The 14,307-nt window shown below is 37.6% G+C and overlaps 1 protein-coding gene across 1 annotated transcript in view; it reads right to left on the bottom strand.

The window, feature by feature from the left end:
* SUCLG2 (succinate-CoA ligase GDP-forming subunit beta) overlaps window positions 1-14,307 on the bottom strand; it is a gene marked incomplete at its 3' end in the record, with an annotated part of 306,059 nt that overhangs the window by 140,158 nt on the left and 151,594 nt on the right. Inside the window, exons 3-6 of the mRNA XM_084248375.1 lie at window positions 12,379-12,478; window positions 9,645-9,735; window positions 5,179-5,331; window positions 3,219-3,308 (exon numbers count right to left, since the gene is read on the bottom strand). Coding sequence (XP_084104501.1) covers window positions 3,219-3,308; window positions 5,179-5,331; window positions 9,645-9,735; window positions 12,379-12,478 — 434 coding nt within the window. The remainder of the gene's footprint in view (window positions 1-3,218; window positions 3,309-5,178; window positions 5,332-9,644; window positions 9,736-12,378; window positions 12,479-14,307) is intronic.

Raw genomic sequence — 14,307 nt, 5'->3', positions numbered from 1 at the left:
TCTTTAAACAATGTTTTAACACGTTAAAATTTTTTGAATTTCAAGAACTAGTATCAATAATTAAGGTTCATAACGCTAGCAAGAGACAACTGCCTGAAGTTGTAGTGAACTAGTGTTAACTTGCCCCATCAGATTATCCCTCACCTTTAATTCTAAAAGAATGTGTTGATAATTCATGTGTCTATATTTTAAAAATTAATAGCATAGACAATAATTAAGACAGACTGAAGAATCTTGTGAACTTTCAGTCATATTCAGCTTTCCGGTGGCTTTAGTAATTTTTTAAAATTTTTTAAAACATCCTTGTTTGTTTTCACAATATAAGATTTCACCGCTCAGGTGTAGTCACCATAGTTTTCCCACCACCAAATCTGCCAGAGTCCACTGTGCTCTCCTTCCCCTCTGCTACTCCTCATTCTTTCTGAAAGTCTCAGATCTACTGTCTACTTTCAAGGGTTGCGGAGAGTTTGTCTTTGTCTGATCCTTTGTGTGGTTTCTCTAGAGTCTTTTGTCTTCTCAATAAATTTTGGGGGTGAAAGGCATTTTTGTCAGGAACACATTTTAGAAATTTTTATTCAAGGTGATACTTATTTTTTTGTTAAGTCTAATATAAATACATCCCATTTTAGAGAAAACTGGCATGAGTCAAAAAAAAGATATTAATAATTTTATAAGATAATTAGTTTGTCTGTTGTTCATACATGAAGGAGGTGCCTCCAAATGCTTAAACTATGTCGTAGGTGAAAAATAAGTAATTTTCAAGGTCACATTGAATTTAAGGAACCTATTTACCATTTCTTGATGAAAGGATCAAAATCAATGAGTAGTTAAATGTTTTCTCTTATCAGGTGTGTCCTCTCACCATACCCTGGCTTTCTAAAACATTTTATCTGATCCACATGGCTTGAGGGAACGATTCCTAAATCTCAAACTCAAATGCAGTTCTCCCTGAGCTCCCCTCTACTGTACAATCATTGTCCCTATGTGAACATCTACCACTGAGATGCCCCACATTCTCTCTCCTTCACATTCCCTCTTCCTGTACTGGCTACCGGCACTGATCACTGCTCTGTGAGCCCGTGGAGACCAGTGGCTACTACCCATTACCCTTTTAACGCAGGGTCCAGCAGAGTGAACAGCCCCTGGTCAGTGCTCACTCCAACTTTACTGAGCAAATGAAGATTCAAAGTTTTTCATATAGTCAGCAGTAGAAAAAAGGAGGAAGAAAGAAATTAAAAATTGTCTTGCCTTTCTTCAATACATTATGCTAAAAATGATTATAATGCAGCAAATTAAAGACTCCAGACAATCTACACATTCATTTTCCTTCCATAGCTGATTCACTTCAAGAGTGTTTGGCATACTGGGAAAACACGACTCAGTCATTTGAGAGCTATAGTAACTGTTAATTTCCCTTATATATTGGGAAGCAGTGTCTTCTGATGTATACTTGATTGCACTCTCTAGAACTCTGTTGTTTATCTCCTGAGCTTTTAAATCATGTGGTGAGCATTTGCACACTGCTGCCATTTACAGCTCATATTGCTGACACCCTAGGAATCTCTGTGAAGTGGACATCTATGTGTTGTTTCACTTACTCACACATGTGAGAGATGCCTCTTGGGGACCTAATATAGCTGCCAAATACTGTGTCAGCTACACAGCAATGAGCAAGATGGACAAAGTGCTTCCAGTGGTGCACATTAAGATCCAGAAAGGTGACTGCAAGTGACTAAGAGAAATTCAGATGTGCAAAGGAATATGCAGTATGTCTACAGGGTTATTGGGCACATTTTGAAGCTGACTATGGACCAGAGTACCTAAAACACAGTGACTATATGGGCTAGTAGCCCTCAGTGACCATCACTCCTATACAAGAAACTCCTTAAGAAATGTCAAATGAACAGCAAATGTATTTAGTGTCCTCATTCTCAGGAGGATAAACCAATCACAGCAGCCCTTAACCAGAAATCATCCAGTATTTTCTTTTCCCCAGATGATGACCCTCTTATCTCTTTGGCAGCCTCAGAAAAAAATAAAAAATAAAAAATCATTCTTCTAATAATCCACTGATTCCTACTTCTAACTTGTTGAGGTTTAATCCCAGATGATCTAATATCCTTCTATTATCTGGAGTCTTTTGCTTTCCTAGGGAAATCTTTCGCTTTCTTCACATCTTCAAGTAAGTGCTGCCCTCTCTTAATGCACATGTTTTTTAAAATCATATTCTGCTTCATCTTATGTGACTTGATAGAATCAATCAAAAGAAATATATAGGCAAAAAAGAGTACACAATCTATTGTTTTATTAAAGGAGTGCTGCCAAACTGAATTAAAGAAAATGCTCTATGTCCATCCTGGAGTCCTAGGGGAACACACATACACAGGATCTAGAGTTATTAAGGTGGCTTCTCATAGTTTAATAGGAGACGAAAAAACAGCCAGGAAATTCTGATTTAGCTGTGAGAGAAGTTTTCTATGTAGACATACAATCAGGCCCCATGGATTGGAAAGGGCAGTACATGACTGTGAAACTCCAGCTACTTTGCAACAGCCTGAAGGACACATTTTCTGTCTTTGCAACCAATGGATATAATTACTAAATTGGCATATTTTAAGTTATTTCAATAAAACATCACCAACCTTTGTGCCATTAATATTCATTCTCAAATGCCCATTAGCTTGAAAAAATAGCAATTAGTCATGTACATTGTTAATGACAATATCTAACCTTTCTGAATTACTGAATAAGCACATTCAGTATCTTCATTCTTAATCCTCACAATAACTCTCTAAGTCAAGATTTCATTAGCTCCATTTTACAGATCATTAAACTGATTTTCAGATGGGAGGAGTCACACTCCTCCTGGATAGCAGACCAGGATTCGATCTCAGGACTGTCTGACTTCACAGGCTGTGCTTCCAAGTACTAAGCCATATCTTATAATTCATGAAATACAGCTGAAATGCCACCGAAAAAATAAACTAACAAAAAAAATACTTGTCTGCATGTGACACTCACATAAACACAAGTCATAAACATCCTCCTTTGCAATACCAAAGAAATGTTTCTCATTATCATAATAACTGGAAGAAAAAAACTTATAAAACAAAACATAATTCTGTATCGTGGTAATCAAAACATTAGATGCAACTAAGCACGTTCCCAAATGTTTTCTAAAACAAGTCAGGCACACTGGCCTCCAATCATTCAAGTACCTGATTTTTCAAAGGCCCAAGGAAGCCTAGATTCTCTGCCATCCGCTGAGCTTGACTGTCCTTTATCCCTTCAATAATGTCAATTTGTTCCTAGTAAAAATGAATCAAATAAACAAAATTTAGACCTTCAAGTGAGAGAATTTACAACCTCAAAAGAAAATGCTTGGTATTTTATTTGCAAACGAGTAATTAAAGTGTGGCATCTTCCCAGAGATCTCTGAGGAGGACACTGCAGCTGCCTGTAGGGTATGTTTTAATTAGCAGACCATCTACAAAACAGTCTTTCTAAAACCTATATTTCTTCACGGTGGCATCCTGACAAGACAAATGGATGCCAGTTTTCACTTTTAATTACCATACAGATGGCATTGACGAATATTTAGACAGTAAATTTTTATGACATTTTTTGGAAGCTTTCCAAAATAAGGGTTTCGCCTAGTCTCGTGGCTTAGAGCTCCCCAAATATACGTTAAACATTAACTTATGTTTAAATCATTCTACTGATAATGGTAATTAATAACAACACCCTAGCTCTACAAAGTATCATACTATCAAAGATACTGACCTTGGCATATACATTATCAAGTATTCTCTTGCAAATGGAATGGCTTGTTTAATCATATATTAAAATAATATTATGAAAATAACAAGATTTAGAACAAGCTATTCCATTTGTAAGAAAATAAATGATTAATAATGTTATTGTTGGAAAATTAGCATGTAAAGTCTCAATTTAATTTCCCAGGTAGTTATCTTAAATATATAACACCGGTAAAAATATTTTCAAACTAATAACCAAAGCACCTTACTAAACTGGTAAGTTCAAGAAATAAAATGATCACTTTTATAGGGAAAATTCTAGGGCCTCCCCAGTGGCGCAGCGGTAGAGCGCTGGGTTGCAAAGCTGCCTGCAGCCTCTGCAGCGCCGGTTCGATCCCCAGCTGCTCCCTGGCCACAGGAGGAGGGTCCCACATGGGGCGCAGACCTCTCCTGCCGGCCCGCTGCTCCCCTCAGCAGTGTACTTCGGTCCTTCTGCCTGCTCTGCTCCCCGCTCTGGCTCTGGTGAATTCTCTCATCCTCCCGCACTTCTGACTGTACCCAGCGCTTGTATAAATAAATAAAAATCAAAAAATAAATTAAAAAAAATTTAAAAAAAAAAAGGGAAAATTCTAAAAGAAATAATGAATGTTTCATCTAGAAAATTTTCATGTGATTTTTGACATTAATAATTCAAGAAAACTGAAAATGTAGTTCTAAAGATCTTACATTTTTCTTCGTGCAACCAAAGTGGGTGAAGAAGCACTGTACATACATCCCCCCATTTAATCCTCACAATCCTACCAGGTGGGAACTACTCCATTTTTTCATTCTACTGATTCAAAAATGAAACTTAAGGGCAATAAGAAACTTGCTGGCTAATCAGAATTTGAACTCAGATCTCTTTTACTAAAAACTAGATTTAATATCAATAAAAGCTAGAAGATTGCAAGGATTGAAACAAAGTGATAGAATCTGGATCATATAAGGATTTTACTTTACATCAGTAGTATTAAGAAATTTCAAGGTAGCCTCCAATTCACATGTGGTTTCCTCGCAGAGAATTTCTGCATCACATATGCAGTCAGATGGGGGCAAAGTTAACCAAGAATGACTAGAAATATCACAGTTCTCTCCCATTTGTTAATTCTTGGGCCAGGTGGAATAGAAAGAAATATAAGTAAAAAGGCAGGAAAAATGGAAGGAAAGGAGGTTAAAAAGCAAAGAAAAAAACACTGAAGAGTAAACACCTTGGTTCTACTTGATGTTCACTGGAATTTTTTAAGAAAAAGAATTCAGATTTGTCATGCCTTAAATTCCAGAAATAGACATACTGCTACCAGCCTCAGACTCCACATTAAAACTTAAACAGTTTCTACAACAACAATCAATGACCGAAGTATACATAGAAATCTAAACATACCTTAAAAATAAGTTCTGGATTTGAAGCTGCTACTTCTTCAATGTCAACGCCCCCCTGAGGGCTGCCCACCATTACTGGACCATTGCAACTTCTGTCCATCAGAATCGCCAAATAGGTTTCTCTGGAAATGTCCAAAGCTTCAGCAACCATCACCTACCACATTATTGAGAAAGTCAAATTAATTCAGCATCAAACTGGTTGCAACTCGAAAATCTATACAAACTTTCTACACAAATCAAACAGTTTCATTTCAGGCTCTTTTAAACCCAGTGAGTTAACTTCAGAGATTTGACAGTTTTGCTCTCATGGTTGCCCAATGCCCATTTTCATCTTCTTAATTGATCTTCTTAACTTGTTGAAGTGACAGGTTTGCCTCAAGGAACCTTCCTACTTTAATCTCTCTTTTTACCTTGAAAAACTGACACTTAAGAAAAACTCCATGGAGACAGCTATTATTTTAATTTGAAGCATTACAGTACATATGTATATATACTGATTTTTCTTCAATTGCACTGGTGGAAAACGAAGTATGATTGCCAAAGAATTCTTTTTACAGTATGTCTGATGCTTCATGTGTTCCTCTACTTCTGTCTCTTGGATCACTGCGATTTTATTTCAATTTATACTTTCTATTAAATTACAAACATAATGTTTGCTTGTTCAAAAATAACACAAATGATACCAAAGGAATATAAATAAGACTTTGAAAGAAGCCCCCTGCTGCACATACCCACGCCTTGGACTCCAGCAGTCACAGTGTTCTGAGACCATATGGAGCCTTTGTGATCATTTGAAAATTGCCCCTTCTCTTAGAGAAGCAAGTCAAAAGCAAGGACCATAACAGAGCAAGTGGCAAGTGGGATGGAAGAATTTTATTCCCCACACTTGACCTCAGTTACATGTGCTTTTGCTGTTCCACACAGTCCCAGCAACTTTATGCAGCATCTACACCAGGAAAAACCATTACCAACTTTTTATGCTCTTTTCTACGTATCTGTAAATATTACAGTAATGGAATCATCTCGCACATGGACACATACTAAACAATCATGAAGGTCTTTTTCTTTTAATCTTACTATTACAACTTAGACATCTATCCAAGATCCCCTCTCACTCTTTCCAGTGTTACTATATGATAGTTACATGTCATTATTTATTTAATCATGACCCTATTGACATATCTCTAAAATGCTACTTTAGTGATTATTTCTGTACATGTATCTTTGCTCATTTGTTTTAGTATCCCTGTGGATAGCTACTTAGACATAAAATGGCTAAGGTTTTAGACTTTTCATATTTAAAATTTTGTCAAGTACCGTCCAAATGCCCTGAGAGTTGGCTATGTCAACTAACACTCTCAACAAAAATGGTAAGAGAGGCCTTGGATGCTTTTTAAAAGAAAATAGGAATGCTTTTATAAATAATCAGTTCTAGAAGTGAGAATAATAAAAGCATTTACATTGCTTTTACTAAAAGTAGTTCAGTAACAGGTTTCTCCAAAAAAGAAAGTTGTGAATTAAATAGCATTAGATTTTAGCTACTCAGATACCACAAAATACTACATTTTAAGTCACATAAAATGGGATAAATAACATGATGATCTAAAAGACTATACTATAATGAATATAGAACTCCTTTGCAAACTTTTATGGAATGTATCACCAGTTAAAAATAAAATACTTTAGAAGGGGTTTCATGTTGATTCTTTTATCATAAATGGTAAAAGCTCATGAGTACATAAGAAATATTTCTTGGCACAGGGTGTCAGGATTATCATAGAACCACTGTAATTTTAAGTTCACTTTCTAATATAGAAATTGTCTAGTGAACAAAATATAATGACTTTCAGTAGTTATTCTTAGAAGTAACACAACATTGTAACTTTTTAGGATAAGTGTCATTCAAGAGTCCTATTCTTAATCTTCTAAAATGTTGACAGATGTGCTCTGCATTCCATCAAATTTCTACTTGCACCGACCAGCTGCTTTCTTGAACAGTTTCTGCTTAGTAGAAATAATATACCACTGTTGAAGAAAACATCTCCAGGAAAATGATGATTACACATAGATAATTCAAGAAATTTTATATAAAGACCAGTTTTTTGACTGTATTAGTCATATGACCCAGGCTGTCAGACACTTTTATGAATTATTATAAAGAATCTAAATGGACTCCATGAACACACATCACATACAAAGCCCAGTTGATACAGTCCCAAAAACCTTAATCTATGATTGACAAAGTATCAACAAAGTCTGTGTAGAGTCCATCAGGAAAGAAAGAGCTTTATTTATTTTACCCAACTGAATCTACTTTCCTTTCTAACATCATGCTTTAAATTGTGGTCTATGGATGAGTACTACTGCACAAACTTTTTGTAATAGGACTATGATTAGATAAAACAAAGTAAGTTCAGTTTTCGAATTACCTACAGCAGAGCAGTAACCGTTACTGGCATTGGTCATGCAAGCATGTAGTTAGGAGCATTTTCTCATCTCCCAATGACTATTCCAGCAACATATCACAAACACATCGGCACAGAATAAAAAATGCATACATCCAATGTGTCTAAATGTACATGTGCATTTAAACAAATCCTAAGGTAAACTAAGAAATCTAAAGTTTCTATAATACAGAGACTTCTGATGGATGTCAAAAATGCATAAGTGATAAATGCATTTTTTTGGAAGTGGTATATAACATTATTATTATAGAAACCTGATAATGATATTTTACACAGAGAAGGAGAGAAAAAAAATGGGGAAATTATTTCTGGGAGGGTTAAAACAGGAAATTTTTTCTTTCTAATTTTTAAATTTCTATACTGTTGGAATTTTCAACACATTAATAACTTTTGCAATAAGAAAAAGGTAATAAAAAATAAATCACTCTAGTAGTTTTCTGGCAATGACTCAATTTACAAGAATGCACTTATCTCCTTACAGGAACCTATCTACGAACTAATTTTATGCATTACTGTATAGTGTGAATCTGCTTTGCGAATTTTTATGTGCTTTTAAAACATACCACAAACTCTAATCTAAAATCCCAAGTGTCCATATAAAACAACAAATTCCTACAAACAAAAATACTAATCCTGTTCTCTGTAGACAAGTTTTGAAGAAGTTACACAGGTAAGAGCTCATAATCAGATTTAAAAGGGAAATAAATGTGCAGGGCCAGGCTGAACAAAAACATCAAAAAATACTTTTGTGTTTTAAACAGTTCTAGCATCTACCTAAGAGGCAATAAGAAAGGGACAAAACCATAACCATAACCAATTTTCTTTCTTTGCTTCTTCTACATTTAGAAAGTCTTGTATTCTGGAGTGAAGAAGCTAATGACCCTCAATATTCCAATTCTCCCAGCTCAGTATCCCTTGGGAGTAAAGACAGACCCTCTGAACAAGGGTCCATTGGGAACCAACTACTGGTTTGTTAGTTTTTTTTTAAGTCATGTCAAGAATTTTCCATAAAATTGCCTCAATGCCCCCAAACAAAGCAGACTAAGGGAGATCACTGCTATGTAACACTATGTCAAAAAAGCAGGCCTGAAATGATACACCCTAATTCACTGATCTATGGTTATGGTGGAGCCTCTCACCACTGGTAGAGCCTCTCACCACCACGGGGGCCTTCCAGGCTGAGGGGATGAGCCCAATGTAGACACATAGCACCCATACTCTTGATCTCTTAGTTTGAGCTTCTTTTGTAATTGACTTGCAATTTGAACATGGGTCCTGCATTTTTGTTTTGCACTGGGTCCTATAAATCAGGTAGTCAGTTCTGGCACTGGGAAGGGGGCTGGAGAAGGGGGACATAGCAAATATGAACAGACTAACAGGAAGGAGAGTCAGATCATGGACTCAGCTCTGCCACTCACAATCTCATAACTGAGGCAGGCCACTCTGCGTATTTTACCTGAGTGTGAGTGTGTGTGTGTGCATGTGTGTGTGTGTGAGTACACACATAAAGCACCTGTTATTTGCATCCCATATAATATATCATTGGGTGTCCCAACGGACCTCAATGATACAACATACTCACAGCTATAACTATGATGCAAAATGGAAGTAATCTCAAAGGACACTTAAAAATAAAGACCACAGCAGGTAATTCTGATAGAAAGGATAAGGGTGATACTGTCGGGGAGCAGGCAATGTGCCTCTCTGAGTATAAAAGTGGTCATACTAAGCCCCGTTCAGCTTAAAAAGACCAGGATATATACGTTCTGAAGGTTAGTCACTCACCCTACCTACTGTTACTATATGCTGATGATAATAAAAATATGTCCACATAAAAAGTTTTTTTTTCTCCTCAAGGTCATATAGCACATACTAAACAGATTATATGAGGTTTAATAAATAAAATGGAACATCACCAAATACAATGCATCCTTAGATATCAAAACCAAAGTATGATTTTCTTTTCTTCTAACCACATAAAAAATGACCAAAAGCATTTTACCTTTTTAACTTTTACACCTTCTTTTGGAGTTTGTTTTGTGGCCAGATTATATCCAATCATCTGTTTTGCCAGTTGTTCTACAACTTTAGGGCTAAAAGGAAGGGGTGGGGGGAAAGAAGAGAAAGAAAAGAAAATCAATGCTTATGTTTAAAATCATTTGCATGCAGAGTCCATATTATGTTATCATGTCCACACTGCGTAGGATCTACCCTCAGCTTCACATGGTTCACAAGATTTTCTTCTCATATACTATGTATAGTAACAGAGACTCAGTGGGAGCAAAACATATGTGAATTAAAGGGAAGGAAAGGAGGAAAGAAAGGAAAGGAAGAAACACTTGTAATTTTCAACAATCATTTGAACTCATTCATTCATTCATTTCTAATCTGCTTACTTGAATTCGAGATCACAGGTGCTCAGAGTCCATCCTGGTAGCTCTGGGCACAAGCAGAACCCGGCCCTAGACAGGAAGCCCTTCTTCCATGTGGAAACCTCACAGTCACTCCCACTGGGAAACTGAGACATACCAGCGACCCTTGTATGCACATCTGTGGGGTGAGAGAGTGTAGCCTGATACCCCTCCATTTTGCAACAGAAAACACGACTAGATTAAAACTTCAGTATAAGTAGAATTAAAGTCTAACCACTGTACTGCATTCCCTATTCAGAACAATTAATGCACTAAATCACAATCCCTTAGGAGAATTAACTGTTAACTCACTGAAATACACCCCTTATTCCTGTAACAGAAAAACGTTAATAAAAAATAGGGGTTCCGTGTTCCCTGCCCCACCTTATGAAGGGTGGAGCTGAGCAGCGGGATGATGCTAGAAAAGATTTGGAGAAGAAACTTGGATCTTGGAAGAAATACATGGAGCAGATCATATGGAGCTGCTTGGTCCAGGCTTCAGACTTGCACCAGGGAGCTGAGGGACATGGCAGGAAACAAGTGGAGTCAAGACATGCAGAGACTTGGGAGAGATACGTTCTGAGAGACCTGAGGGGAAGCTGACAGTGGCAACCTTTATCTTGATTTGTACTTTGATTTTGCTCCTTTGATCCCACACTTGTCTGTCCTCTTCTGCCCCTTTTCTGTGGTTCCTTGCCAGAAGGTGCTTTAAACTTGCAGCAAGCTTTTGGGCCTCAGCAGAGTTGGGGCAACTCTGTTTGCATTTACCCACAAGGGGGATGGATCATTTTGGGTGTTTCTTTGGGAAACTGTATTGCTTCTCTTCTTCCCTTTCTATGCATACTGAGCTATTAAAATTCTTACATACTAAGAAAATGCTTTGTCTTTGGGATGCATATGGCAGAACCATTTTGGAGGATATAAGTTTGGGGGTCCAGGGTGCTCCTCAGTCTGGAGTCTAACATTCCCTCCTTATGATTAACTGTTAACTCATTTCATCTGCACTCCTGGAAACTGGGAAAATTTCTTGTGTTATATCTCTAATAAATTCTCTGTGTTCCCCTGGGGTTGACAGAGGCATCAGAAACATCTGCTGACTGCTGAGAAAGCACCCTCTTGGGAAACTGAACACCTTCACTCCTGCCCCTTAGGCTGCATGGCACCTCCTGTGGCCTGGATGTGTGAAACCCTACACTTCCTTTACAATCCTCAGCCCTTTATAAAATCCTAGTACTCCATCCATCCAGGGAGCAAGTTGTTTTGGCGTACCTGCCCACTGACTCCCTTGATGCCCATTCCAAATTTAACCTCTTCATGTAAAGATATTCTTATGATTCAGGTTTGGCTCTATGGGCATAAGGCAAAGACCTAGTTTGGTCATTTATTTTTTTATTTTTTAATGCATACTTTCTTTTTTTTTTTTAAGATTTATTTATTTATACAAGCACTGGGTACAGTCAGAAGCGCAGGAGGGTGAGAGAATTCACCAGAGCCATAGCGGGGAACAGAACAGGCAGACTGACGAAATACACTGCTGAGTGTAGCAGTGGGCGGGCAGGAAAGGTCTGTCGCGCCATGTGCGACCCTCGCCAGAGGCCAGGGATTGAACTGGCTCTGCAGAGGCTGCGGACAGCTTTGCAGCCCAGCACTCAACTGCTGCGCCACCAGGGGAGGCCCAGTTCAGTCCTTTATTAACAGGAGGAAACCTGAGTCCTCGAAAAAACCCACCCACGGGAGGAAGAACTTGAAAATTCCAAATAGTGGCCCTGGTTGAGCCAGGAATAAGGCTGAACAGAGAAATGTTATTTGAGGGCCTGCTGTATTATCCTTGAGGGGCTATGGAATGTGTAAGAGTGAAAGTAAATAATGAAACATACATGAGAGAGAGGGGAGGAATGTGCTAATGCTGGAAGACATGGGAAATACAGCTGAAAAGACAGATTCAGAGAAGGAAGGCTTGGACTAACAGGCGAGGAAGGGTGACCGAGGCCCCTGGAAATGGGAAACAGTGGAGTTTCTTGAATGAGGGGATGATGTTATGGAAGCAGCACGGAATTTCCAACAGTATCATTTCCAACATTTATAATGATTCATTGATGATCAAGGAAACAAATATCAAATTTTCACCAAAGTAGTGAAGAAAAATTTGGGGGAGAGCAGAAGAAATACGGGAGCATTGTGTGAACACTGTATCTATCATTTGTTTTTTCTACTTGCAATCTGCTACTTCCACACCCACCCCGTTATTCTTTCTCAGTGCTCCTTTCATTCATGAGCAAGACCTTCCACAATTGCTCAGCCCAAAGATAAGGGTTTAAGACTTACTCTTTCGTTAAATGAACACCTCCTTTCAAACCACTACTGAAGACTCCTTTTCCTCTTCCTCCAGCTAAGATCTGGGCTTTTAAAACAATTTCCTTTGCATCTGAAAAAGAAAATGCAAAAGGGGAATTGACTTTATGTTCTTTTGTTTTCTTTTTTAAAAGAACAAGGTAAGTGGTAATGACATAATTTCCAAAAGTGATAAACAATCTCTCAAACCAACTTTGAAAATGAAGACAAAAAAGAACTTTAAAAACATATTGCTTCACATTAATTAATCAATTGCTTTAGATGAAATTTTAAAAAAATCGATGTACTTAAATATACAGTCTGTTTTTTGAGGGCATTCAAGTATTTCCTACCAGTATTCTCTAGTACTCAGCCATCTCAAGGGAAAGCATGACATGTTCTTTTGAGTGTCAAAAGATGTAGATAAATCCAGGCCAGAGATATTAATTTTACTGTGTAATGATATCCCCAAGTGGCAGAGATACCAACCTGCCAGTCAGAGGAGCAAACTACCTGTCAGCCATCTGAGATGTCAAAGGCAAGACTAGATTACATGGGAGGGAGTTTTAAAGATGAGATGTATAGGGAGTATTTAATAATTGCATTCTTAGAAACCAATAGTTTTCTGAGCAGTTGTTCTATATATTTCTAGGGCTGAGTAAGGGAGAAAGCAATGCATTGTAACTAAAAGAATAGTTTTTAAATCTTAGCAGGGTAACAAAACATTTCAAGGAAAGTGCTTGTGGAATCTTCATTTCTCAACACCCCTGGAAAGAGTAAACTGACCTGAGATCTGAGTCACTAAATTCAAATATCTTAACGGATCTGGAAGGGAAGCTGGGTGTATGAAACATGACAGAGATGGGACCTTCAGCAAATAGGGCAGTTCCCCTCCTCTACCACCAAAGAAAAAAAAGAAAAAAATACGAGCATTTAAGTTTTCTGGCTTAGCACACCAGGTTTAGAACCCAGAGCCCCAGTTTCAACACAGTCTTCATCCCTACCCAGTTGGGTGGCATTCAACAAGTTATGTACTATCTTTGAGACTCACTATGCACAATTATGAAATGATGATAAGGGAGTTGTGTTAAGGAATTAAATGAGATAATATATGTGAATATTTTATTCCAGGAGCCTGAAAATTCACAATTGAAGACTACTGCCATGATCAATTAGTTCATTAATAGCCTTCATATCTTGTAAAGAATCAAAGGATGATTTCCACTTCGGAAGAAATGATTTAATAAATAAACAGTGGTTTGTATCTGCTGCCATTCATGTAGGGTGACAGGCCGATAAATAATGGATATTCAGCTATCACTGTCCTGTCATTGTTACTCATAGTCAAGCAAGCAAAGGTTCAAACAAAATGGCCAAGGAAGGTTTAATCATGTAAGCAATGGAGAACTATAGAAGGACTTGACCTATTAGGTAAAACAATCACCTCAGCCGATGCAGACAATATTAAGGTTCATTGCCCATATTGATTGCTCTTCCTTTCTCCTAGATTGTCTCACACTCAGAAAACCAGGGTTCGCCTTCTCTCAGAAGCAAACACGGTACCTTCTTTGCCATCCTCTGTACCTTCTAGCAATAGCTTCTGCCCCAGATATAAACCATCGTAACAGAGTGAAACCTTAAATTACAATAAACCGATTTTCATCAAACTAAGTAGAAGACAAGCTATTATGACTATTCATCACCAGAACCTCAACAGGAAAGGAAGTAAGTAAAATAAACATATTGCATATTTAGATTACTGAATGTAATAGTAGTGTAAGTAAGGATCAGAATTTTTTTTTTTAAGATTTATTTATTTATTTATTTATACAAGCGCTGGGTACAGTCAGAAGCGCGGGAGGGTGAGAGGATTCACCAGAGCCAGAGCGGGGAACAGAACAGGCAGACTGACCAAAGTACACT

The sequence above is a fragment of the Talpa europaea genome (assembly GCF_964194135.1).
Source record: "Talpa europaea genome assembly, chromosome: 11".
NCBI lineage: Eukaryota > Metazoa > Chordata > Mammalia > Eulipotyphla > Talpidae > Talpa > Talpa europaea.
The sequence above is the reverse complement of the archived record's forward strand: the minus strand, read 5'-3'. Positions and strand labels throughout refer to the sequence as shown.